At 48.3% G+C, this 25,535-nt stretch overlaps 1 protein-coding gene across 1 annotated transcript; it reads right to left on the bottom strand.

The window, feature by feature from the left end:
• Window positions 1-1,908: 1,908 nt before the first annotated feature.
• On the bottom strand, window positions 1,909-25,521 carry Ubqn (ubiquilin). The gene is made up of 13 exons (XM_077677374.1): window positions 25,364-25,521; window positions 23,091-23,193; window positions 21,880-21,935; window positions 21,505-21,540; window positions 19,287-19,406; window positions 16,590-16,715; window positions 14,691-14,819; window positions 10,354-10,471; window positions 8,538-8,851; window positions 7,615-7,749; window positions 6,742-7,050; window positions 3,708-3,789; window positions 1,909-2,758 (listed from the first exon to the last, which is right to left on the bottom strand). Exons 1-13 carry the CDS (start codon window positions 25,460-25,462, stop codon window positions 2,697-2,699), a joined length of 1,689 nt encoding a protein of 562 aa, XP_077533500.1. The 5' UTR covers window positions 25,463-25,521; the 3' UTR covers window positions 1,909-2,696.
• Between the last annotated feature and the right edge of the window lie 14 nt (window positions 25,522-25,535).

The following is a 25,535-nucleotide window of genomic DNA, read 5'->3' as shown; positions in this document are numbered from 1 at the left end:
TAAAATTCAGCCCTACGTTATGCTGTGGGCCCTTCCAAAGTAACGCAGCAGGCGCTTTACCCAGCGATAGGAAGGGTCATTTCAGCGAACCTGGCCAGAGAGCCAATCGTGCTTTTAGACGCAAGGCATCTCTTACACTCGGCCTGTCCTTCCATCCGGCGTGCATGCCACTGACAAAACTAGTAGAGGTCAGTGGTGCATGCGTCCGCAACCCTCCTCCTTTCCCCTCACCTGCCAGCTGTGTTAGCGCGTTCTCCTCGCCATGCCAGCTGTGCGTTAGCGCGCATGCGCGTCTCTCTCGAGGAACGGCTATATAACCATATAACCGCGGTATCTGCGGTGCGCTCCTCAGTCGCTCTCGCTGCTACTGCTCCGACGGGTTGAACTGGACACTAACATGCCTGCTACCGCGTTGGCTGACGCAACCGTAACCAGTTCCAGCCAATGTGACAACAGAAATGCTAGCACCAGCGAAGCCAGCGAATCTACGTGTGGTTGAGCATCATTCAAGGTTCGCTACACTTCAACCACATTTGGGTAACCGACATAACGGAAACGCGAATTGAACCCCGTGAGATGCCTTGCATCACCCCAGGGTTCCCCTCGCGGGAAGATGGAGATAATTTTTTTTAAGTGCGCGACCCCAAACCATCCACCGCCGGCGGCGGCGTCGGCGGCGTCCGCAGTGCTCCTCTATATTATAAAAGAAACAGCATCCGGCGCCAGGTTTCGATCCGAGGACTTTGCGGCCGCAGCGCGACGCTCTACCGACCAAGCCACGGACGCGACGCTGATATCGGTGTCAGAACGCGCCTTATCATCTTTAACGCATTCAAACTACGTCGTCAGCGGCGTGCGTTGGCGACTCAGCGGCGTTATAGCGGCTTGATAATTGCGTGGTGTACACGTGATACTACAAACCCGATGGAAGAGATGGAAGAGAAGGCGGCGAGGCGGTGGGCTGCGGGGGCCGAGCGCAAGCGCCGCAAGCGGGCCGACAACCGTGCATTCGCACTTTCACATTCTCCCCCTCGGGGAAATGCGGGGGAATTTTTTTTAAAGTTATCGTTTCCTTTGTTTCACCACCTTTCCTTTTCTGCTGTTGGCATGCTTGTTAGTGACGATGACCGTTTCCTTTGTTTCACCACCTTTCCTTTTCTGCTGTTGGCATGCTTGTGAGAGACGATGACCGTTTCCTTTGTTTCACCACCTTTCCTTTTCTGCTGTTGGCATGCTTTTGAGAGCCGATGAAAAGGCAACCAGAAAGCGGAAGACGAAGGCTCAGCCAATCTAATCATACCAAGATGGCGGCGCCCAGTCATGTCGTTCCCGAAACACAGTGCACCAAAAATTGCCATTTTTTTGCCAACTGCGCAAATAGTTTGTCATCTCAGCTGAAAAGTATTTTTCAATGGCACTTTGCAATGGTTTTCAACAGGGAAACTAGAAAACGTACACAATATATTAACTGTGAAATCTGAAAACGCGGCTTTCAAAAAACCACCATTAGGACATTTTTTGCTATACGATCACCATGTTTTTTGATTGATAGCTCAATTGAACACACCACTAAAACACTCATCACCTTGGGGCTGCTCAGAAAATCCTGTTGAGATATTGGCATTTTCCCCCACTGAAACTGACATGAGCATCAAAATCCTTGCTTTCAGGCTGTTCCAGAGCAGTCCAGTGCAATTTTCAAAATTTTCGGGCTTTGGGAGCAGCTTTGCGCAGGAAAACTGATTCGTACAAAAAATGCGCAACATGCACAGCTGTCTCACTCCCGGATCCACCACTGACATCGCCAGAATTCCTAATGTGCGCACTAACTCGGTTCTTTATTGCACACCGCTAACTTCCAAAAAAACTGGTCGTGTTGGCACAGCCACAGAGCCCAAGAAGCAGGCATAATGGAAAGTAATTTATTTCTCTCTATTTGGAAAACATTGCCATTCCACTCACACAATCATCCTGTTGCAACAGGCTAGGAAAAAGGGTTATAAAGAAACAAAACCAAACGGCACTTTTACACAAGAATGCTACCCTTCCCAGCCACACTTCACTTGGCCTGAAAAATTTTTCTTCCTTTTAAATGCCGGCGAGGAGTACACAGCCACGGGCGTAAAAGCGGACAAACAATAGGAGGAATGGTATCAAAGCAAAGGAACCTATTGTACAAGCGCGCGCACACACATGCACCCACACGTCCGCCGGCCAACCCCCGGAGCACGTGCCTTTGGCAGCGCGAGGGGCTTGTTGAGGCAGCGTTGTGGGTTGTCCTCTTTTCTTCTTACTTTGCCGCCCCTAAAATCAAACAGTGGAGGGTGGGAGCATGCAGCACAGACCGCAGCAACTGCAGCGCCCCCACCAAGCAACCACACTGGTCCTCTTTGTGTTGAGTGGCAGATATGGACGTGCAAACAGTTATTTATATATGTATACAAAATGGAGAGGTGTGTGTGTGGGTGTGTGTACGACCCCCGTTGCCAAATCAAGAATAATGCAAGAAAAAAAAAAAGAGCAAGAAATTTTTTCTCCAAGGGGTCATTATTTTCTGCACTGGACCCCTCGCATTTCCGAGGCAGCTGGCCGAAATCCCCCGTGCACGGCGCCGCTGACGCATTCCTGTCGACGTTCTCTCCTCCTACCCACACTGCACACAGCTGTCCTCCCCTTTTGCAGCAGCCGAAGCCACTTCACTGCGACTGCAGCAACCTCTCCACGGCAGCGTTGACGTCTCCGAACGTGGCAATCAGGGCTGGGAGGTAGAAAGGGCAAGTTGCGATTGGTAAGTATTCCTCGCTTTGCGAACACATTTCCGGCACACTGGGAATCGGTGCACCACACAAAGGCACTTGGAAACAGTTTTCAAACAGCGTGTTTGTAATCTGCAGTTATAAATATGACCTCTGCTAGCTACATGGACAGTGATGAGGGCATACATAGCGAGTACATAACGTTGCTGGAAGAGTTGGAGCAGTGTAAAAAATAGGGTATTTTCTATGAAAGAGCTTGAAAAAATAAAAAGGTCTACGCAATGGTTTTTGAGTAAGCAGCAGAAGCAAAAACGTAATGCGAAACTGAACATGGTGAAGAGCCAACCACTGGGAAGCAGAAGTCAGCTGAATACAGCTTGGGAAGTCTTGTGCAAAAGCAACGATTTTTGTTCAGGAAGTACAAGTCAACCTTAGTTTGGCAAGTAACACAGTACCCATTTTTTTATAAATAAGTGCAATGGCAAAAAGCAGCAGGAACTTCATCAACACGCCACCCAAGCACTACTTCTGGCCGCCCATAATGACATCTGCAGACGCAAGACAAACCTACAAGTCTGCAATTGATTAATAACTTGGACGACCTAACTAGCATAGCACTTGGCGTCAGCATCACTTTTAAATACCTAGGGCAGCAAAGCACTTACGTCTCCCCACATTTCGCACATGGCTGTGCCTTGCTAAAAAGCATATTCCCCATCTTTGCAACACAAACAAATGTAAACAGCCCACACTTCCTCTGTGTGAACTGGTATGCTAATACAAAGCCCCATCCAAGTGTAGTTACTAACAGCCTTGGCCCAATTTAATCTTCCAAAAGTATTGCAGAGCCGACACACACCCAATTCACAAGTTTTGCTTGTACTAGGAGGGCAAGTCACACTGCACAATATGCAAACAGGAAACCAGCTCTGCTGCAGCGCTACCGCCCACCTTGAAGGTTCGCCTCCCGGTTGACGAAGCCCATGGAGACCAGTTGTTCCAACTGTGACCGGTACCGCTCCTCGGGTGGCTGCTGCTTCAACAACACAAGCCACACGAACAAATAAGCAGTGGGCAGGGGGCAAGAACAGTGCACACACCATAGTTTCATAATAATATATACTAAAGGGAAATCTGTCACTGCAGTCGCGGGCCGCCGTGGGCGGTGCCATTGCCGGTAGCGACATTCCTCGCCTGCTTGGCTTAGCTAGCCATACGACTTCTTTTTTGTCTCGAAGCCAAAATCGACAAAAATGGGTAACATTTTTTTCTTGTTCATCATGCCTGAAACTTCTACATAGTCACTGACAAATTAATCTTTTTGGAGGTTCGATTTTATAACAACACAGATTTGATGATCCTTCTACAGCGATATCATTGCTTTTTTTGCAGCCAAAGCCAACTTTTCAGACTGTTCGTGAGCCGTGCCAAGGACAAGTGGAACGTGCCTGCCCGGTACATGACGGAACGCTCGCTTAAGCGTAGCTCCCCTAGACAGTGATGCCAGATTTCCTCTGGTGTATATTAGTATGAAACTCTATGCCACACACGGCTGCATGCACCCCCCTTCAGGCTGTGTGCCTTTGTACATTAGCATAATGCTGTCGAAGTTGGTGCTACCTCGCCACGGCTGCAGACATAATGCGCAGGTACTGCTGAGCCAGTCATGGAACAGCAATGACAAGACAATGCCAAGCATATAAAACAAAGCACGAGCTGCATGGCACCAAAGAAACTTAGTAAGCAAGTAGTGGGGTTCTTTCTCTGGGCCAGTCTTTGCTAAAGACACACGTGCAATGGCACACTATTGTTTTTGTGCCATGTCCACATCTCACTGTCTCCTACCTAGTGCAACAAAGAAAATGCAAAAGCTTTGTTTTTAAACAGTTTTCCCACAGGACGTTAAATTTTAACAACTCAACTCACGGTTACAACTCGTCTCCAGGAGTTCGAAAGATTTTTATATGAAATTCCTGATTAAGTTTCAGAGGTGATTAAGTTTCAGAGGTTAAGAGTGTGTTTCACACTAGTTCACTGAGCTGATTTTTTTCATACTGAACCTAATGCCGTCGAGCCCAGTTATAGTGATACCGTTTATAACAATATATCGTATATAACAATGAACAGACCCCCGTGCTGACCGGCGATATTTATAGGAGCCAGCCCTGCGCCTTGCTCGCGCAAGGCCAACGTGGTCGAGCAAATTGAGAGGAAAAAAGGCGAGAGTGTGAAACTACCAAGGCCAAGCGAAACGAATGATAGTATGAGGCGGCAATGGAAAAAAAGGTGCCAAATAAAGGAGCAGAGCGACAACGTGGCTTTGAAAGACACTGATAAGCAGAGATAGAGGAAGAGAGAGCGTCGTGAAGGAAAGAAAACTGGATCGAGCGGGCGAGAAAAGCAGGTGTTCGGTCATTGCCATGGGGTTGCATCGTATGAGTTTTCGCATTCGTCGGCTCGATGGGAGCTTCAAATTCGCAGTGTGTCCGCCACCTGGACTTTGACTCCCCGCGGTTGGCGTGTTGGCGTTCTGCTGCCGTGTAGGGCCGTCGAAGGTTAACTCCAACCCGCCAGTGCACGCCTGCTTGCATGCGTCTGTACAGCAAGTGGTCTGGCCCGCCTGTGTGCTTTTGCACATCAAGCAGAGTCAAACGGGGGTTAAGAATAAAGAAAGGTCGAGAAGAAGCGGTGAAGTGGTGTAAAAGATGGGAAATGTGTCAGTTTATCCCCGTTAGGATCCGTTGTACGAAGCTGACGACGTACACACAAGCATTGTATAATCAGAGTTTTTTATGCATTGTTTCTATCGGGAGTTTGCCAAGACTACGGTGATCCGTCGCAAGAGGTGAGTTGTCATAAAACCAGGGGATGTATCAGTGGGGTTCGACTGTAGTATGACCTTGCTTCCATGCAAATCAAATGTTTTGATCTCTGTTCTGTCTTCCGTTTTTCCGCAACCCCCTTATAACAGTTACCGTACCTGCATGATTCTGACAGCAAATAACGCCTCTTTTGCTAAAATGTGGCCTTTTGGTACGCGTTACAATCGGGCTCAAAACAAAAATAAGCTTTAAAAGTGGCCAGCAGCATTGCCATAGACATGAAGTCCTCCGAAAATCCAACTCAATCCACAAAAAAAAAAAAAAAAAAAAAAAAAAATCCATCAACATCACGTGAGTAAGTTTTGGAGCCCGCAGCCCTCAATGGCATACCTTGGTCAGCTGTTGCACATTTTTCTACTGCTGCAATTAGCCCGTCACGTCTAGGAATATGAAAGTCATGGCACTTGAAATCGCAAACAGCTTCAATGTTCCCCGCTATAGTTTTATTTCCAACAGGAGCTGAATAAGCAAGTTTATGAAGCACCATTAATTTTTGGCTCCCACAGATGCATGCGCCAAACAAAATCTCCTTCTTCCAGGTGTCATGTCTTTTGCATCTGTGCGGTAGGGTCGGCCTCAAATTATTTTTTCGAATTTTCCTGCGTGAACTTACTCACGGGTTACAATCGGTGGCACGTTACAACCGTGCTAATACAGTATTGGTTATAACAATCGAATTTCTTTTGCACTAGAAATTTGTTATAACTGGACCAGACTGTACCAGCAGGCTAAACTACCATATTTTGTTGATTCTCTCTGGAAATCCCCAATTTTTAGGGCAGACCTTACACACCATCACCCACAAGCCCGTACCTAGTAAACACCCATAGAATCATTTCTGGAGAAAAAAAAAAAAAAATCCAGTAATTACAATCCAGTGAAATTCAGATGTTATAAATGTGGTCTCAAACAATAAGACCAAATATCCTGCATCAAATAACTTTGTTTATGGGGCTTTTCAAGTATTTTTAAATGCAACCACTTCAATTCAAAGTCTAAAACACAATAATGCAGGGCTCGAAAGACAAACGAAAGGTTGAACAGGCCCTCGATAAGCTCTCCCCTGACGCTGACTGCCATTCAAATTTCCCGCCTCCACTCACGTTGCTGCCAGCCTGCTGGGTGGCCATGGAGGTAATCATGCGTGCCATGAGCTGGCTGAGTGGGTCCAGGCCAGGGGGCGGGGGGTTCCCACCAGCTGCCGTGGTGCCGCCTGCAGTGTTGCTGGTGGTCGTAGTGGTAGTGGTGCCCCCCGACGCAGGGCTGGTGGTGGTCGCCGTGGTGCCGGTCGAGCCGGTCGTGGTCGCTGCCCCGGGAGCTGCCGAGCCCAGACCGGGCCCCATGCCCGCAGGGAACATGCCGGGGGCCACTCGGTGCAGCTGCTCCATGCCCTGCTGGATCTGCATCATGGCCTGCACGCACACAAGGACACACTCACTCCACCCTTCTCTTCTCAATGTCTTAAAAGGGACCCTGCAACACTCCTTGAGCAGTGCAAGTAGACCTGCGCGGAGTTTAGACCATACTACCAGGAATACCTGAGCCAAATATTACACGTGCACGTGAAGCGGTGAGCGCGCCAATCGCCGTGAAAGGCGTGGGAAAACCAACCGCACTCTTTCCAATTTTCCTCATTATGCACCACTGGTGTGGCCGAAATGACATCATTGCAGCCACGGCGGTCCTGTTGGCTGTCGCTGGCCAACTTCGCGGCTTATTTCTCGCATTTCCTGTGATGATCCGCCTTAGCCGGCGCTGTGCACCAACCTCTTCTATGCAAATCACCCTTGAAAGCATCCGAGACAAAGGAAATCAAGGAGAAGAAGAACATCCATACACGTATAATATTTCTGCACGCAGACCTTTGAAAATATCCAAACTGTTGTAGTGCTGTCTGTCTGTTTCTGATGGCGGAACAAGGTTCACTCGGACATTCGAAAGTGCCAAACCACCCCCGTGGTGGCGGCCCCACTTGCCTGCAGCGCCTGCGGGTTGGTGATGAGCCCCTGGACCTCGGGGTTCTGCAGCTGCTGCAGAAACTGGGGCATCATGCGCCGCATCTGCTCCTGCAGCTGAGGGTTGTCCGCCAGCAGCGGGTTGCTGGACAGCATCTGCAGGGAAGAAGGGGGAGGGGTCGATGATGCACCCCTCTGCAACAGCCACAGTTCGTCTCGTCCCGGCTGAATACCTGGATACCCAAAGCACTGGCACTACTACGCCACATCGCTTGAATGCTGCCACAATTGTGCCGAAAGACAAAACAATGCAGTCGCTGGTCTTGGGTGCAGCCAGCGCTCCCCTTATGGCTCGCGCCCTTACTGTTTCCCCTGGCACCCACAGAAGTAAAACAAGGGAATGACTGCTTAGTGAAAGGCACATCCATAGCTTAGTGCGAGATGTGCTGTTCTTGAAGGAGCTGTGGCTTTGAGGCCTCTGAAGCCTCCTGAGCGAAAGGGCGTGAAGCCAGCGAGACAGAAACGGGCTCGCCTTTGTTTATAAGCAACACCCAGGTGTAATGGGCCCGCGCAGTGGCTCACCTTCACTCACAGAGAGGCACCCTCATCTTTCTTCCTGCTTTTTTTCTTTTGTTCTTTCCTCGCACTCCCGCCTTGTTCAGTTGTCTGCTCACTGCTGTCAGATGCATCGGCTCATAATTCTCTCGCCCTTTTCAACTCGCACTAAAACCGCGTTCACTGGTAAAAAACAGCTCTAAATTCTTTTTTTTTCTTTGTTAAAGTTACAAACATACTGCAGAACTCTTTGACCAACAGAAAGGCATAATTGACAGTGTTAACCAACTGACTTCAGCTCTGCGGAGGAAAATTCAACGTGCATGCGTGAAATCCGAGCGCCACCTCCACCTTTGCTCCCTGCTGCTCGAGCGGAGCGCCGTACGCACCTGGTTGGCCATGTCCGGGTTGGAAGCGAGCGTGCGCAGCATGTTCTGCATGTAGGGGGCGCTCATCATGTTCTGCATCAGGCTCGGGTCCTCGGCCAGCTGCCGCATCACGCTCTGCATGCCCGGCGTGCCGAACATGCCGCCCAGGCCTCCACCCGCGGGGGTGCCACTGCCCCCATCCGGGGTGCCACCGCCGCTGCCCGGGGTGCCGCCGCCGCCACCCGCCCACGGGTTGGGCAGTGGGTTGCGGTTCTCCCGGCCCTGCGATGACTGCGTCTGGCCACCCTCCGACTGGCCACCCGACTGCGCGTTGCCTGCATAGAAGAGGAACCGCCAAGTTGTTCCGATGTTTCCGCAAGGACGCCCTTTAAAGGGGCCCCGAAACATGTTTGGAGCTGAGGAAAAGGAGTAGTGCATTGGTCAGGCTGCATTGTCAACGGCACCTGTGCCAGAAGTAATATTTGCATGATTGCAACGTGCCCCCCACTGTAACGCGCAGAAACGTTTACTTAGGAAAATTCTCTCTCTCTCACACACACGCACACGCACACACAAAATGATTTTGAGCTGATTCTGCCACGCAAATGGAAAGGTCATGGCACTATGTACCTTCAGAAGACATTTTATTTGACGCATGCAACTGAGGCCGCAAAAATCCCTGGTGCTTCGTAACTTGCTTATCCAGTTCTTGCTGAAATTAAAACTAAACCGGGGAACATCGAGAGTCGATTTTGGTTTTGGGCTCGATTGTAACATGCACGCAAATTTTAAGGCTACTTGTAGCAAAAAACTGTGCGTGTTAGAATCGTGCAAACACGGTACACCGGAAAGCTGATAAAATCAAAAACTTACTTGCCCCTTGAACGATGCGCTCGCCAAGAGTGCATCAGTCTACCGAGCAACCTACACACAGGATGACTACATCTTCTTTATCAGGTAGTCCTATACTCCCTTGGCATGACAAGAGCACTTACACAGTGATGAGGTGGTTGGCTGTAGATTTCTACATGCCGCACCCTTTGCTCAACAAGCCGAGGTCAACCAGGTCCCTGTAGACCTTCTGGACCTTACCAGGAAAACGCTTGCCCTAATACTCCTTGTAACTATTATCTTGCGACAATATTTACAGGCTACACAAAAAAATGTTCAGCCTCCAATTCTCAACTGTAAAGTTGATGAAAAAAAAAAAAAATTAAAAGAATGGTACTCTTTGCCCTTTGATGGCCTTCCGCCAGTAAAACCTAACACTCACCATCAAAGAAGAAAAGATAAAAAAGTAAGAGCTGCCCCACAATGGACCCAGCAATTATCCTTTTTGCTCACTGGGATGCTGTGCAAACTCTTAGACCGGGCCACTGGCTGGTCCTGTGAAGTTTTCGCCATTTGGGCAACCTCAGCTCCGGCTTTTGCATGAATAGGTGCATGCATTGCGAAAAGTACAGATAGGTTCGCAATCAGCTGTGCTTTCTTGGCAGGAGAAAATGTTCTATTCGTAAGGTGACAGGCCACAGAAAGCTGCAAACGGAAGTTAAGATACCTCTGCACAGCAGAGTAAAACCTTGCTACGAGAGACACTGTTACAAGAGACACTTGGTTATAAGAGACATTTGAATGGAGGCAGTTTGGTCAGTTTTCCTATGTTCCCCATGTTAGCAACATTGCTAACAAGAGACATCGGTTACGAGAGACATGTTTCCTGGGTCCCTTGAGTGTCTCCTGTAACGAGGTTTTACTGTACCAGTGATTGGGGGAGAGCGCGGTGACGTATACATATCCAGACCCTTTCCGTCTGCACCCGTGTCCACCCACCACTCACCGCTCTCCAGCAGGGATGCAAAGGGGTTCCCTCCAAACTGCTCCTGGGCCGCATTCATAATGGGCTCCTGCAGCTCCGTGTACATGCGCCGCAGGGCATTGTAGCCACCGGGGGCGCTCTGCAAGTGGGAAGACGGGGGGAGGCAACCTTCAGTGTGGTAAGGCTACACGATAAACTTCCTTGCCTTTCTAACTTCCTTCCTTTCCCTTCCTTTCTTCCTTTCCCGCTGTTATTCTGGCCATCCTTCGAAATATCTGCAATAACCTCACTAGGTGGACAGCTTGCAAGCGTGCAGAACAGATGCTAAAAGCAACTTAACACTTTCCCGCCCACACCTATTCAAGCCGGTAGTATACAATCGACGCTTCCAAGTTCAAATTTTGACGGTTTTTTTCATTCAAATTTGGCGCCTTCCAAGTGCACTCCGAGAGCTGGCACCATAGACTGAGTAGTAAAGACACTTAGATCTTTCGTTTCTTTTTCTGCGAGCCGCATGAAAACACTTAGACCTTTGGTTTCTTTTTCTGCGAGCCGCAATATTTTAAAGCACCAATAGTGTCATGTGACGGGCGCTCGGATGATAAGGAGATAGCGCCGACATTGCGCGCTACAGCACCACAGAAACGCGGCATTTTCAATGACATCAGCAGCACTGACTCCGACGACAACTTTTCACAATCGGACTTCAGCACTGAAAGCGACAGTGCGCCAAGCCGGCCCAGAACCTGATAATACACCTGTTCAACACAAGTCCCAGAAAATGCAAAAGTATCGAAACTAAATTGTGCTGCGAACAAAAAAGAGTTGAGCAGAAAACCTGCAATGCATGTACAGTTAATTAAGCCTGGATGCAACGAACCTCTATGCAACGAATTCCTGGATTTAAAGAAGTTTTTGAATTCCCCATTTCCACCTTAATTGAAGCCCATGTGTTGCGACCTCTAAGTAGCGAAGGAGTTGCGACGGTTAACCTGGATGTAACGAATTCGCTACACTAATGAGTCAAGGTAGACACTGAAAAATCAGCTGGCGAAATGGACTAATTTAGCAAGTTTCGCCCGCACCGCAATCTCTCGTGCGTTTTCATGTATGAGTGTGGTGTCGGTTAGGTGCTAGGCCTGTCTGTCGGCGTGTAGTCGCGTGTGTCCACTGCCATCTGTGGTATGGGTTCGTGGATGATGAGTTCTGCTGCCTGAATACGAAAAGATTTGTCTTTTCAAGACAAGTTCGCAATTTTAAATACCGTCTCCGCCGGCGAGAAAGAAGAACGTCACCGCTCGGTACACTGTCCCAGCTGGCATCTTGACTGCAGAAAAGAGCATGAAGTTCGCGAAAAGGCGCACTTTCAGCATAAGTTTGGTTCTTGAAACGTGTTAAGGCACCGAAAAGTATAAAAAAGCAAAAGTGATACAGTCGAGTCCACTTATAACGATACCGTTCATAACAATATATCGGATGTAACGATGAACAGCTATGGCACCGTCCGCTTTTGTATGCTTTCCATGGGAAAATAAACCACTTATTACAATGCTCCAGTGCCGCGATATCAGATATAACGATTGAATCCGGTTACAGCAAGCACCAAAAATGCGAGCTGCCGCCGGCTCTCCACGCCAACCACGCGACACCATGCATCGCGATGCACCTCGCATCCCGTCCACCCCTCAGAAAACGAGTGAACTGCGCCGCTTAGTTCTTCTTCCAAACAGCTCTCCTTCCAAACACCCCTCCCGATGCTGCCGCTTTGGCCCCGTTCCCATGCCTGCTACTTTGAATTTCACGGGGTGCCTCTTCAACTACCTCCGTTTTTCCGCAGATCAGCAGCAGGGCCGGCATTTTGGAAACGTCCGAATGCCTCACTGAAGAGGCGATCGTTGCAAGGATACGTGCTGCGGACAGCGGTGGTAGTGACAACTCTGCCTACGCGGTTGCACAGCCTACTCGGGTAGCATCTTCGCAGGAGGCCCAACGCATAATAGTCTTTCAGGGACTTCCAACCAAGGACCCTTCGCTCAGCTACGTGAAGCACCTATAGATGCTCTTGAAAAAGATGTGCGCCAGCTTCATGCGCAGCAAACAAAGCTGACCGAGTATATCTTCTTTTCCAGAAATAGGTAGCAGTACAACCTTTCTTGCATGCAAATAAAATGTTTTGAGCTGTGCTCCGTCTTTTTATTTAGCAACCCGCATATAACAATCATCAGTTATAACGATGGGATTTCCTTGGCACTTGGATATTGTTATAAGTGGACTAGACTGTACTTAGTTGTGTTTGTGAATTCGGGGGCCGTGTAATAGCAGCAAGCGCAAATCACGGAGTTTTTCTGTGTGTAATATATCCTTGAACAAGGGCGAGTTCAGCATCACTGATGCCTAGCATATTTGTTTCATTTATGCTTCATTCCCGCAAGCTTTAACCCGAAACCTGCATGTAACGAAAACCTGGATGTAACGAAAAAATGCAAATTTTGTCAACCTCGTTATATCCAGGTTTAACTGTATGGCCAACCTGTTTTGAGGAACTGCTTTGAACAGTGAAATTTTACAGTTAGGCATTTGAAATTAGCAGGCGTTTCGCACTGAGAAATGTACAAAATGTATGTCTTAAATTTTTTATGATATGTGGAGCAGCACCAACGTTTTTGCTTTTTTGTGTGTGTGTTTGTCACGAGATTTTTTCCGCACAGCTTGCTTTCTTTTTCTGTCCCCATAAATAATCGTTTCAAACAATTACCACATCAAATAAAATTTACCCTTCTATAATTTGACACTGTACACTTATATGTTGCACATTTTTCGCAACCGAAAAATAATTGTTCACCAGACTACCCCAAATCACTGTGTTTCCTGTAGGCAGGAAAGTGCTAAGGGACTCCTGATTGTGGAGTTAATTAAAACAACTACAGTCGAACACGGATACATCGAACACGGGTATATCGAATTATTGTCTATATCGAACTCATAAATTATCCCCTTGAAAATTCTGTGTAAAAGTATAGGAATTCGTACGTTTATATCGAACAGTATTTTTCCCGACATCGGGTATATCGAACGCCGCGGGAGCTGGTAGGTGCTCTTCGGCGGTCGCTGCACCCCCGATTGAGGTTGAGGAGGATGTGGAGGAATGCGCGGGCATGGCGAAGGTCGGGTACAGGAGTCGACTCCTCGATAGGCTTTTGATGAACCTCCGCGTGGGCACCGAGCTTAAGGTTGACCTGCTGGGAGCCATACATATGATGACAAGCGCTTGGAACTGCGTGAAGAAGGAGACCGTGGCCAACTGCTTCCGGAAGGCAGGCTTTGTGACGGCCGAACTTTCCGAAGCTTGCGAAGACGGCGACGACGACGACGAGTGCATGGGCGACACGTTTCGTGAGTTGTCGTCCCTTTTCCCGGCTGCTGTTCCAGCCGGAGTGTCTGCCGACGACTTCGTGAAGGCTGACACCAATGTTCAGGCTGTTTCGAGCCTCGGTTACGAGGATATTGTAGCTGCGGTCGCAGGAACCCAGGCCGATAGCTCGAGTGGTGAAGATCGTCCGGACGAGGAGGCGGCTACACGATCGTACTCCGCGGGTGAAGTGGCCGCTGCGTTCAGCTTGATTCGCCGTTGTTGCGGCGACATGGAAGGAGCTGGGCTGTCGCACCTGGACGGCCTCGAGAAGATTGAGACCAGCGTCTTTAATTTCATTTCCAGGACGAAGAAGCAGGCCAAGATCAGCGATTTTTTTTTCACGGAAATTAAGCGTCCTGTTGCGTCGTGAGTGCGGAATTAGTTGTCATTCTTGAATGCGTCCATCGGTAAGTGATCGTTCGCCATAGGTGAGGCCTCAGAGCCCATATTTTTTATATCGAATTTTTCATATATCGAACTATTTCGCGATCCCCTTGGAGTTCGATATATCCGTGTTCGACTGTATATGGTTTCAACAATGTGGTCCAACTTTAATAATCAGCTAAGAAAATTTTAAGTTTGTTTGCAGTGCTTCAAATCCACCTAAAAAATGTTTTGGCGTGTTTTTATGTATTACATATCTAACTGCTGCCTCTGTATAACCTTCGCAAGAGCCGCAACTGCAACACGCTGTTGATGGTAAGACAATGTTACCATTTTCATGCTAAACACCTCAAGTAAACTAACAACAAATTCATTGCAGCTCCGATTAGAGATACAGCTTGATCCATTCAGTGTCTAAAATTCCTCAAATTGACGCACTTTCTTGCCTACATTTGAGTTATATTTCAGCACCCAATTCCCAACACAACTCTTTCTTCAAAGTGCAGCGAATTAAGTCTGTAGCACCAAAATGCATTTTTCTACAGAAAAGCCACCGCCTTACCTCAAGGTTGCTGATGGCTCGGTCCTGCGTGCGCATCAGCTCCTGCAGCATGGATGGGTTGCGCACCATCTCCATGGTCTGCCTCAACATCTCAGGGTTGTTGAGCAGGTGGTTGATCTCGGGGTTCCTCTGCATGGTAAACAACACACCACTGCAACCCACCACATGCAATAAACCTAGCAAGTGTTTAGGCCAAATGCAACAGTGAGGCCTTCAGCCTTTGCCACTTTTGTGCACCCGGGCGCAGTCACGAAGCTACACTAAGCACGAACTTGCCGAGTCTGTTGCCCTAACTTCACAACACATCACTGCAGGTTTTTCCTAGTTCACGCACATGAGGTAAAAGAAAAAGCAAGGAAGTACTGAACTGCTGCGTGATGCAAACCAAGTGATGGAACTTCTGCTGGGCGGACTTTGTATTTGTGCTATTCAGCAAGGATTAGTAATTTTGATTGCAACGGAAGCTAAATTAAAGGGGCCCTAAACAAGGTTTCTAAGGTTGCGATTTTATGTGCGCAATCCAAGGAACGTCCTGCCACAGAAATGGTTTAAAAGTGATGAGTATTAGCCGAGCTGTCATTCATTAAGAAGAGCCAGCAATAAGGTCTGGAGCGTTCATCCTTTCTTCCCGCCTCCAAAGCACTGTGGAAGCTGTGACATCACCAACCACAAGCGAGACCACCGAGAGAAACAGGGCAAGGCCTTTGCTGGTTTGAGATACGCGAAGCCATTGGCTCTGCTCGGCAGTACGTCACGCTTTTTTTTAGCAGTCGACGGGCATGCTCCGCCCACTACGGTGTCAGCCGTGCTCCTCACGTTGGCACGTCAGTTCAAGAACAGTGGAAACGTATGTTTGAAGGCCAGATAGGGAGGTCCCAACACAACATGTTCACTCACGACAGTAACTGAAGATTTCCACCGACGACTAGTAGCCCACAAGCGTTTTTGCATGCGGCACTGTCGCGGCGAACAGGTTCCTCCGAGGTCAGCAGAAAAGGCTTAGTTAGCATCGCCGCAGTTATTCCGTCACTGCTTTACGAAGCCAAGCTGACGACGATCACCAGCGTAATCTTTCACTGCGCTATCAACCCCTCGCACGCATTTATAAACTGACTTTCAGAAATAGTCCCGCTCTGGTGAGAGGTGACATGTTTTGGCAGCTGCGGTGTATGCCGTATCATGCGTACGCCACACAGTGGGCTCCTTGTCGACCGTGCAGGCAGATGCTTGCTGTGGTCGTGCGTTTAGCGGTATTTCGGCCTGCAGAGAATTTCCGTGTTTTTCAGCGTTATTTATACCTTGTAAACGACACGCTATATCTACAAACTCAGCTTAGCTCGTGTGAGGGATAGCGACGATAGACATCCTTCTTTACTAAGCCGAGCCGCCGGTTCCAGAGCGCCGTTCGCCGGAACTGGTGAAATGTTCACCCAGGTTTCCCCCAGAGCTGGAAGCACTTATTGGCTACAGCAATTAAAGGGGCCCACCAACAGTGGCGCCGTCTTGTTGAGTGCTTCTTGCATCACAGAGGCGGCATAAGAGCAAAAATTCACATCAGAGCGCGGCAGTGCGGCGACGAGAATTGGTAGGTAAACAAGGAAAGAAAGGGAGATCTTTTCTGCGCATTTGTGCGGCCCCTGCTTTACCCAGAGGTGTAATATTTGGTATATGTTGTCGTGAAGGGGTACCCTAGCAATTGCGCGATCGAAATGGCGACCCTCGTATGCCTATTTAGGGCCCCTTTAAAAGATGGGTTTGATGGGACAGAACAAGGAAAACAACTGGGAGTCCAGCACGACGGGTGACAGAGCTCACACTACAGCTAAGCTTCCCCACAGGCAAGCTGAATTCCTGCAGAGGAGAGTGCAGGGGAAGAAGAGAAGAGGGTGGCGAGCTCACCTCCATGAGCTGCTGCATCTGGGGGTTGCCGACAATCAGCTGCCTCATGTAGTCCGGGTTGGACATTAGCGACTGCACGAATGGGTTCTCCATCAGCTGCCGCAGCAGATCAGGGTTGCTCACCAGCTGCAAAGAGAAGAGCACAACCACCCTTGGGCCCCGTCCTCTGAAAAGTGGGGCAAAACAAGGCCTAATGGGGCAAAACAAGGCCTAACACACTTGTCCAACATTTTTTTGCGTCTGCACGGCGCAGCTGAACTTGGGTAATTGTTCTATTGATGATTTAGTGAAAGTACGAAGCCCTGCTCACTTAAAAAGATCGGAAAAAGAGAGAAAGCAAAACGTGCCAGTCATGACGGGCTCACACACTACCATACTGACTTGCAAGGTGGTTTGCGATGTGGTTAGAGGCTATTGCAACCTTTTTTTAAAAGGACCATGAAGAAAACACACACCTTTGTTTTGCATGAAAGAGCTACCCTTTGACAGCCCCCGATTCTAGTCACAAAGGACACTGCCTTCACCAAAGGTTACTAAGATCACTAATACTGCAGTAAAACACGTTGTTGGGAAAGTTGGTGCATAATGGTGATAAAATTAGAGCACGACTCAGACGACGAGAGAAGGAGAACGCGACAAGTGCTCACTTGCAACTGGTTTTATTTGTCCTGCTAGCCCCGTCGTCCTTCTCTTGTATCAATCACGCTCTAAATTTATCCCTATCATCACTAATACCAGAGTCCTTCAGTGCTTCTCTGGTCATGAAACTCCCGGCCAAGTTTCGTACGGGGACAAAGGCTACTGCGAGGGGCGCCACCGCAGATCGGAGGGCATCGGGCGGGCGGCCGCTGCTGCTCTGTAGCCAGACCGGCAGGCAGGAACGCAGTAGCAGCATGCTTGTTCACACCAAATTTTTTCGCCACTCACAAAATGATAAGTCCATTTGAGCGGCCCACGACACGTAAAGCGTAAGCCCATTGCTGATAAGGCGGCGAGCGTCTGTTTTATCTTACTCCGTGGTCCGTTCCCTGCCAAACGCACTCTGACCACGCCCCCGGCTGCCCTCCGATCAACACCAGCGCCGCGGCACGGTGGCGTACGAAGCTCTCCCATAGCGTGACGGCGAAGTTTCATGAACAGAAAGGCATTGAAGGACTCTGCTAATACAGTTAAACCTGCGTATAACGAACCTCCATACAACGAATTCCTCTTTATTACGAAGTTTTGATATTCCCCGGCGCTACTGCATAGAAGCATGTGTATTTCTGACCTCTATGTAACAAACTAGCAGCGGCGGGCACCCTGGAAATAACGAATTTTTCCGCCAAATACCTCGCCATTTTGCACCATTTTTTTTTTAGCGTGATGGACAGCCGCATTCATCTGCTGCGCGGCTGCCCCGGCGCCGACAGCGCGAAACGATGTGATCGCGCACGGCGCGCACAAGCCGCGGCAACGGTCTCGCTGCTGAGCTCCCGCGGGGTGCCGCGGTGCCACTGACGCCGGCGCAAGCAACACCCTTTCAGTAGAGAGGGTGTGGGTTGCGGAGAAAGAGGAGAGGACTGCAGAACGCGTCTGCCGCGCTCTCCCCTCTTTTTTCAAACTGCATTCCGTTGCTGCCTGACCGGTGCTACCCGTGCTCGCGGGTTTTCAAAGGCTTTCGCGCCGGCTACCGGAGTCCTCTTCAATCCGCTATCCCCGCACCACGTGACACTAAAAGAAAAGCTCCATTGAGAAAAAAAAAAAAAAGGAGAGGGAGGGGGGGAGCATGGCGTCAGGCGGCCAGCTTTCGCAAGCGAACCTCCTCTGGCACCACTTTCTCCTCTCTAGGTGATGTTCTAGGTGATGCCGACCTCCAGTTATACTTTTGTTTCATTTGTGCATTTTTTCCCCGAATTTTTATACCGAAACTGCATATAACGAAAACCTCCTTATAGCGAAATTTTCCGAGAATTTGTCAGCTTTGTTATATCCAGGTTTAACTGTACTAACAAGCCTTAAATTTCTCCGCTTCTCTAATACTGCTACATTACTGGGAAAGAAGCAAAAACGGAGTAATCAACAGATAAACTTTATGCTAGCAGTCAAGCAGGGCGATAGAGTGGGACCAGAGGCAGTAATGCGATTGCTCAATCACAAATGGCATTTGTACTGGCTCCTCCTCACGTGATTGACAGATTGATTAATTATGGGGTTTAATGCGCCAAAAGTGCAGAGGTTATGAGGTGTGCGGCAGTGAAGTGCTGGAGATTACTTTTGACCACCTGGGTATTTTGATGTGTGCCGAAATCTCGAACACCCTCCTCCTCACCTCAATTTCACAGTTTCTTGTGAGAATTGGAGCAGCTAGCTAAAACACAAGCCAACACTCCTTAGGGAAGTCAAAGTTGCTCCCCCCTTCCCCCCGCCTAGTTCTCCACCTCGCTGCAGATAGGATGTTTAGCCCTTTGCACCGGCAATATGCACGAAGGGCGTTTACAAGCGAAAGCATAAGAATGGCAAGTTGGGCTAGTTGGTTCATAGTGACCATATCGAACAGGCAGCGCTGTGCCGTCGTTAGTACTTCTTTTGTCCCGTCCTTCTTGCGCTGCCTGTTCGATATGGTAAGCGAAAGCATGTCTTCATAGGTTTCACGCACAATGTACCAGCGCTGTGGATGACATCCCCAAAACCGAAGAAGGAACCAAGAGAGCTCACCTCCCGCTGCATGCGTTGCTGCATCTCCGCGAACGTGCCCGAGCCCAGGTTGACACCGGCCAGGCCGGGCAGACCTCCCGAGGCAAAGGGGTTCGGCGGCACGCCCGACGGGGAGCCATCCTGCAAAGAACCACGCATGGGCCCCCAAAAGGGTTACTCCACCACCATCCTCACTCCCTTGTCCACAAGGGGTGCCACAACAGCTTTCACTGACCGGAGAGTCAAAGGGGCCATGCAAACAAAATACAGCATCGTTCGATTTGAAAGAACTAGCGTTTGGTAAAGGCCCAACCACATGCACACATAAAATCGGCGTACTCGCGCAACGACGTAAACCAGCGCGCCCCGACGCAGGCCGAAGACATTGCTACACGCTCGTTACGCCTTAGTTAGAGCCAGCGAGACATTGAAGCAAACTTTCGGGAGCGCGATCTTGACGTCGACCTTTGGCAGTGATGTTACCTAGCGGTCAGGTCGCCTAAAAAGGGAGTTAATTGACAAATAAGCTGACTTAAATATTAAAAAACTAAGTAATATGTAAAATGCGGACAGCAGACAAATGGGAGAAAACACGCGAAGCAACAAGCAACTATGAGAGCAAGGGAGTTTATGCCAAATGTTGCAGAGGGCTTTGTGCCTGTAGAGTACCAAGTAAGCATACTAATTCTTAGCATTTTTCAATGTTCCAAGAACTGTTTCAGTTGCTTATGTATTAAATGTATGCAATTTTTCTGGAATAGGCATTATTCATTTTATTTCAGTTAAAATGTAGTCGAACTGGTCGCTACCATGCCAAATCCCGGTTAGTATAGCCACACTGCGCGGCGCATTGTTTTACGCACACGTTGTGGCGATAACTGGTTACTTACCCTCTCTGACATCATTGGTCGGCGCAAAGGCAGTGGCGTATGTCGCCGAATACATCAATTTTACGTGTGTACATGTGGTTGGACCTTAACTCACTCAGTTTCATATACCAGCCATGAAAGATGTTTTTTAAATGAGGAAACAAAAAAATTCAACTCAAATTTATTGATACACTAACGTGTTATGGGCATAAGTGACGTAATATGAGCTAGTGCTACAGTTATCAGTAGCTAGATAAAATGAAACTGGTCCCCACTACAAACACCCAGTCACGTATTTTGGCGGTGGCTTAGCCTTCAACTGCAAAAACCATATTTTGTAACGGCACAGAAATATTGCTGGACAGTGGCCGTGAGGCGCCACTGCTGCGTCTGCTTTCCCTGGTACCTTCATTACCTCTTCTGCGATGAAACTGGTACCATTGTTATCAAGACAGTGCAGTCTTTTTAGTGTGTTAAACTTGTATTCTGTCTTCATGGCCCTTTCAATCACCACGAAATTTACCGCACTTATAAAGAAGTGAGCCAAGCTTCAGTGAATGATGGTCACTGACACTCACGACCGTGTACACCTGTTGTCCACGCTACTTTTAGGCGGTATTTTAGAAGCCACTCGAACAAATGTGCACTCTGACTACAGGGTTGTAGAAGAGAACAGCTGAAAGCACGTGCTTGCAAATGATGCAGACAAATTTGCAGTGGCACAAGTTCTCTACAGGTTCAACTATGGCTATCAACCCACCACTGCCTTGATAACAACAGCCTCTTTGTTTTTATGCTTCCGGAGGCATTAAAGCATCGCAAATATCAGCACACACAATGCTCACAGCAAACAAACAAAAACCCCAGGTGATGGCAGATGGTAAATGTTCACGCCTGGAACAGTTGGGACTAAACTAGTGTTATATTTAGTACTTGTACACTGCATGCAGAAAAACTGAATCAGCAAAATTTCCTTGGTTTTCCCCTTTAGACAACACTACCTAACTTTTTTTCCCCCCAATTTAACAAACTAACCAATTAATTAAGGCGGACTTTTGGGAGAGTTGGTATTTGGTTGGTTGGGGCGAAGCATACTATAAATGTGCCAATGTAGCTGCATCAGTTTAAATTTGAGCGCCCCATAAATGTAAACACAAGTTTTAGATTGCGATGAACCTAATTACACAAAAAGTGATGCAATTTGCCTAAATTGCAAGCAACCCCCCTCCCCCCCCCCCTTCTTATACTTTAAGAGTTGGGATTTCACACACAAAAACAAGGTGCACAAATTCAAGTTACTCCGGTGGTCGGCACTTGACATCTAAGTAATGCACTTGCAAATGAAAAACTGGTCATGCAACGGCATTTACCGAGGTAGGTTCGTCAGCTCTCCTCGAGGCATCTCCCTGGAGAGAAACAAGAAGAACAAGCCATCATTATCCGCATCTAGCTTTTAAACCAAGATGGCAGCTCGCCGCACACAAGAAAGCTTGCACAAGATGCACACAAAGGTATAACTGGCTAAAACAGATAATTGAACATTATATGCCAAATCGACACTTCGAAGGAACAACAAAAAATCAGCATAAATGAAATGCCCAATTGCAACAATATAGTAATGCAATCAACCCAAATCTGCGCTCTGCTACTGGTGCAAGCACAGAATTTCCCGCAACATTCCTAGCCTAGGCAAGAGACGGGTTTCCCCAGCAGCAGACGGCAGGTGGGCCTGCACAGACACTCACCCTAGCAGAGTTGCCAGACCTCACCACCAGGTGTACCGTCAATCCATCTTTAATATCTGCACAGAGAAGAGAAAGTTCATTCAGGGAGGGATACCAGGGGCAACAAAGCAAGCTGGCCCACACTGAAAGATTGCCGTGCCTAGCCTGAAACAAATACCATGACGAGTGGAAACAGCTAATAACAAATACGGGACATTTTCCGCACTCAGATCGCACTGTGGCACAAGTCACGAGAAGGCAGGTCACTGGATGCTGTCAATATGCTAGCAGAAAAACTTTCACGTGACGGCTTATCAAGCCTCCTAGCTTACATGCACGTTTGCTACAACTTTAGCTGCAGCCTGTCTGTGACCGCTCCTAGAATGAACGCTTATTTCTCACGCCTTATGAGGTCCAAACGTTAGCATAAAAGAAGTGAGAATGAAATGCGGGAGAGCAAGTCTTGCTTTATATTCTATGCAGGAATAACCAGTATTTCTCAGATCCATTATTGGTTTACAGCTTCTAAATAATATTGTGAGAGCGTCCACTGGCGAAATGAGCGACTAGCAGCAGCATGCACAGGTCCAATCAGTGTTTGTAAACTTCTTGTGACAAATGGTAATAAACGTTAATCAATCAATCAATCACGCCAGTTCAAGCATCACCTGCTAGGCTGTTTCTCTAAGCACGGCACGCACCTTTCCACCATAGATCAGCCAGCTCCATTCAGCACCCAACAGCAGCAACAATTACGTATGCACCTTCTTCACTGTTTCCTTTATTGTCATAACAAGGGTATACGGCTGCATCACGGCAATAAAAAGTGAAAGAGAAAACTTGTCTGCGTATGTGTGGGTGAGTGCAGGTGTGCATGTTTGCATGACAGCACTTAGGGAAACAAAAGAAATGACACGGGAACTATCAAGTTCCCAAATAAGTTTTTGCATGCATCCTTGCTATCACTGTGCGGCGATGAACGGAGCCAGCCGATTAACAGCAAAAAGGTGGGAGTCGTGAATGGAGGAATACCCTAGCAGATGATGCTCGCAGTGGTGTGATCGTTCTGCACATGTGACTAACCCCATCCATTTCATGGCTTTGTACCGCGATCAGGCCCTAAACCACCTGCCAGTTATCCCTCCTGAGACATCAAAAAAGTGGCCGGCTGAGTGGCCAGCAGAGCCAGGAGGGTCAGTGCAGCATGAACAACTTTCTCATCCCCCACTCACTATGTGTTGCGAGTGCTTCATGGTCCTTGAGGATTTTCCCAGCAAAAATGAGACAGAGCAGCTCGACGGGGGCACTGAACTCCTTGGACACGGCCTCCTTCAGCTGCAAGGGGTACACACAGGGGAAAGACAGTTGCCACGAGGAACGCTAAAGTACGCCAACCAAGTGCACATGAAAAGGAACGGAGACAAAGGAAGCAGCCGACTAAGTGCGACGTGCCGTAAAACACGGAAAGAATATCATTGACATCAGCATTTATGTGTTCACCGACACAAAAGCACTGAAGCAAAAGTGCACTAATAAAAAAATTCATTTCAATTACGGCAAAAAAAAAAAAATCCATTGCTTTTTCTGGGGAGCCACTTTGCTGCCATAATTATAATCAGCATACTGATTTTAAATGCTATAAAGAAGAGGCAATCTGATGCAACTTGAGCCACTGTATATGCACTGGGGTTCACTCAATTATAGAGCCACATTCAATTAACTTGTCGGCCAAACCGGGTTTTCTAGAGGTGCCATATCATACCCGGACAATATCTGCATTTTCATCCATCATCATGTTTGGATTTTTTTTTGGGGGGTGTGCGTGCCAAGAAAATATGAGACAGACACATTATGCTTGACAATATCAAGGCATTATTATTCTGATGTGCCAGATCTATAAAACACTGATGACCGAACAAGACAGAATGCTGTAGAAGTACAAGATTAGAGCACAAAAAGGCTAGGCTGATAAGAAGCAAGAAGGAAAAAAAGAAAAGAAAAATAGGGCATGTTGACTAGTGATGAAGGAAGGTTGCAGAGCCACACATTACAACTCATAACACATCCATAACCTCAAGGTCAAACACTTTTACAAAATTAGAACAGATGCATTATCGAATGACAGACTAAGGTGAGTGCTGTATGAAGTGAGTGCTAGTATTCTTGGAACTGCATAATGTGAACATTGTATAATGCAACAAAATTTGGGACAGACATCACCGGGCAGCAATAAAACACATCAGTGAGATTACATCATAGCCATCAGGTGACTGTTTACTGCCAGTTTAAATACGGGAGGCACCTAAGAAAACTTCGTGACAGGTGGCTGAAATAAACAAGCCAAGAGAGGTACAAGAAAAGGTAATGATCGGTTGGTCAATATGCCTGCGTTTATCTTTATGCTAAATATTTCAAAGCTTTGTGCCTTCAACATTTTTTATTAAATCTGGAATGGCAAAAATGAATGAAACATGGCCGGACAGTGGATATGCGGAAGGAAGGCCCCCTTGCCCTACCAAAACCAATTATAATAACGGCTGGCAATAAAAGTGGCAGAGCTTTGAACTTCAGATGCAGTATCAGAATGCACTGTTGGTTGGACCGATCTGGCGGCACGAATGAATTTCACTGTTTGCCGAGCAGGGATTTGCGAACACAGCCCATGAAGCCATAAAGACACCAATTAGTTTGCAAGCTAAAAACGCATTCGTAACGCGGCTGCCAGAACAAGATAACCCTGAAATTTACTGACAGCGATTTTTATTTCCATGCGGTGCCTGGCAATTCTGAACGCGACGAAACGGACAGAACGCCCTTCACAACTTGCAAGGCTATGCTCCGCGCAGATAAGCGGCTAAACTGCTACGGCGCTGTGACAGCCAACGCGCGAGGTGGGAAACAGAACCAAATTTCAGCTACCCGTGGGAAAGCGGAGAAAGGACATCAGCTCGCGATCGCTACACTTTTCCTCCTGCCGCTTCCTTTAGACGCGCGCACTCCCTCGCCCGTTTAGCTGGCGTCCTTCGGGGTGAAAATTCCAGAAACGCCGAGCAGGAAACTGGCGATTACGGTAGCCCACGGCGGCAACTAAACGTCCGCAAGAGTCGAAGTCCTCTGTGCTCGAACCCGGGGTTGAGCTGGCACCGCGTATGCGAACCGCATCTCCGGGCCTCTAACAACTGTCAGCAGCTTCGCTCGTATTTTCCGCTAATGGGAAAGCTTCTCGGCAGTCAGCAGTCGCGCAGATCTGACGCTTCCTCGACGTCTGACGGAGCGTTCCTCCGTCAACAAAGATAGTTAACGGCGGCGGACACGGCAGTTTGCCCGCACGAGACTGTTTAGACGCATTTCACACGCAAACACAGCTTTTTGTTGCAGCGCTGTTCTAAAGCCTAGGCCTATCAGTACACACAATCCCAGTGTGACGTAGACTTAGCAGAGGGATGTTAGTAACGTTGTTTCGGCGAAAATTAGCGTACAAAAGAAACCCGGTCACTGTACGAACCTCTTTGACTGACGCCGACTCTTCCACTTTCACTACTTTTTTCTCCTTCGCTGTTTTGATCACCAAGCTGATCTGCTTCGGCGACTCCTCGTCAGCCATGATGACACTCGTGCTCCAATGTGTTCAGCTTCCGGTTTCAGGTCGTTCGCGGACTGTGGCGCTGCAATAAATA

This window comes from Haemaphysalis longicornis, unplaced genomic scaffold (assembly GCF_048455015.1).
Source record: "Haemaphysalis longicornis isolate Haplotype H1 unplaced genomic scaffold, Haemaphysalis longicornis Haplotype H1 scaffold_7, whole genome shotgun sequence".
Lineage (NCBI taxonomy): Eukaryota > Metazoa > Arthropoda > Arachnida > Ixodida > Ixodidae > Haemaphysalis > Haemaphysalis longicornis.
The sequence above is the reverse complement of the archived record's forward strand: the minus strand, read 5'-3'. Positions and strand labels throughout refer to the sequence as shown.

What these genes read in the sequence shown, in the direction of transcription:
- Ubqn (XM_077677374.1), bottom strand. Translation starts at nt 25,462, where the DNA reads ATGGCTGACGAGGAGTCGCCGAAGCAGATCAGCTTGGTGATCAAAACA. An exon ending in TGAAGCACTCGCAACACATA is followed by an intron (nt 21,936 to 23,090) that starts GTGAGTGGGGGA and finishes TTCTCTGTGCAG; the next exon opens with ATATTAAAGATGGATTGACG. An exon ending in GAGCCATCAGCAACCTTGAG is followed by an intron (nt 10,472 to 14,690) that starts GTAAGGCGGTGG and finishes TCCCACTTGCAG; the next exon opens with AGCGCCCCCGGTGGCTACAA.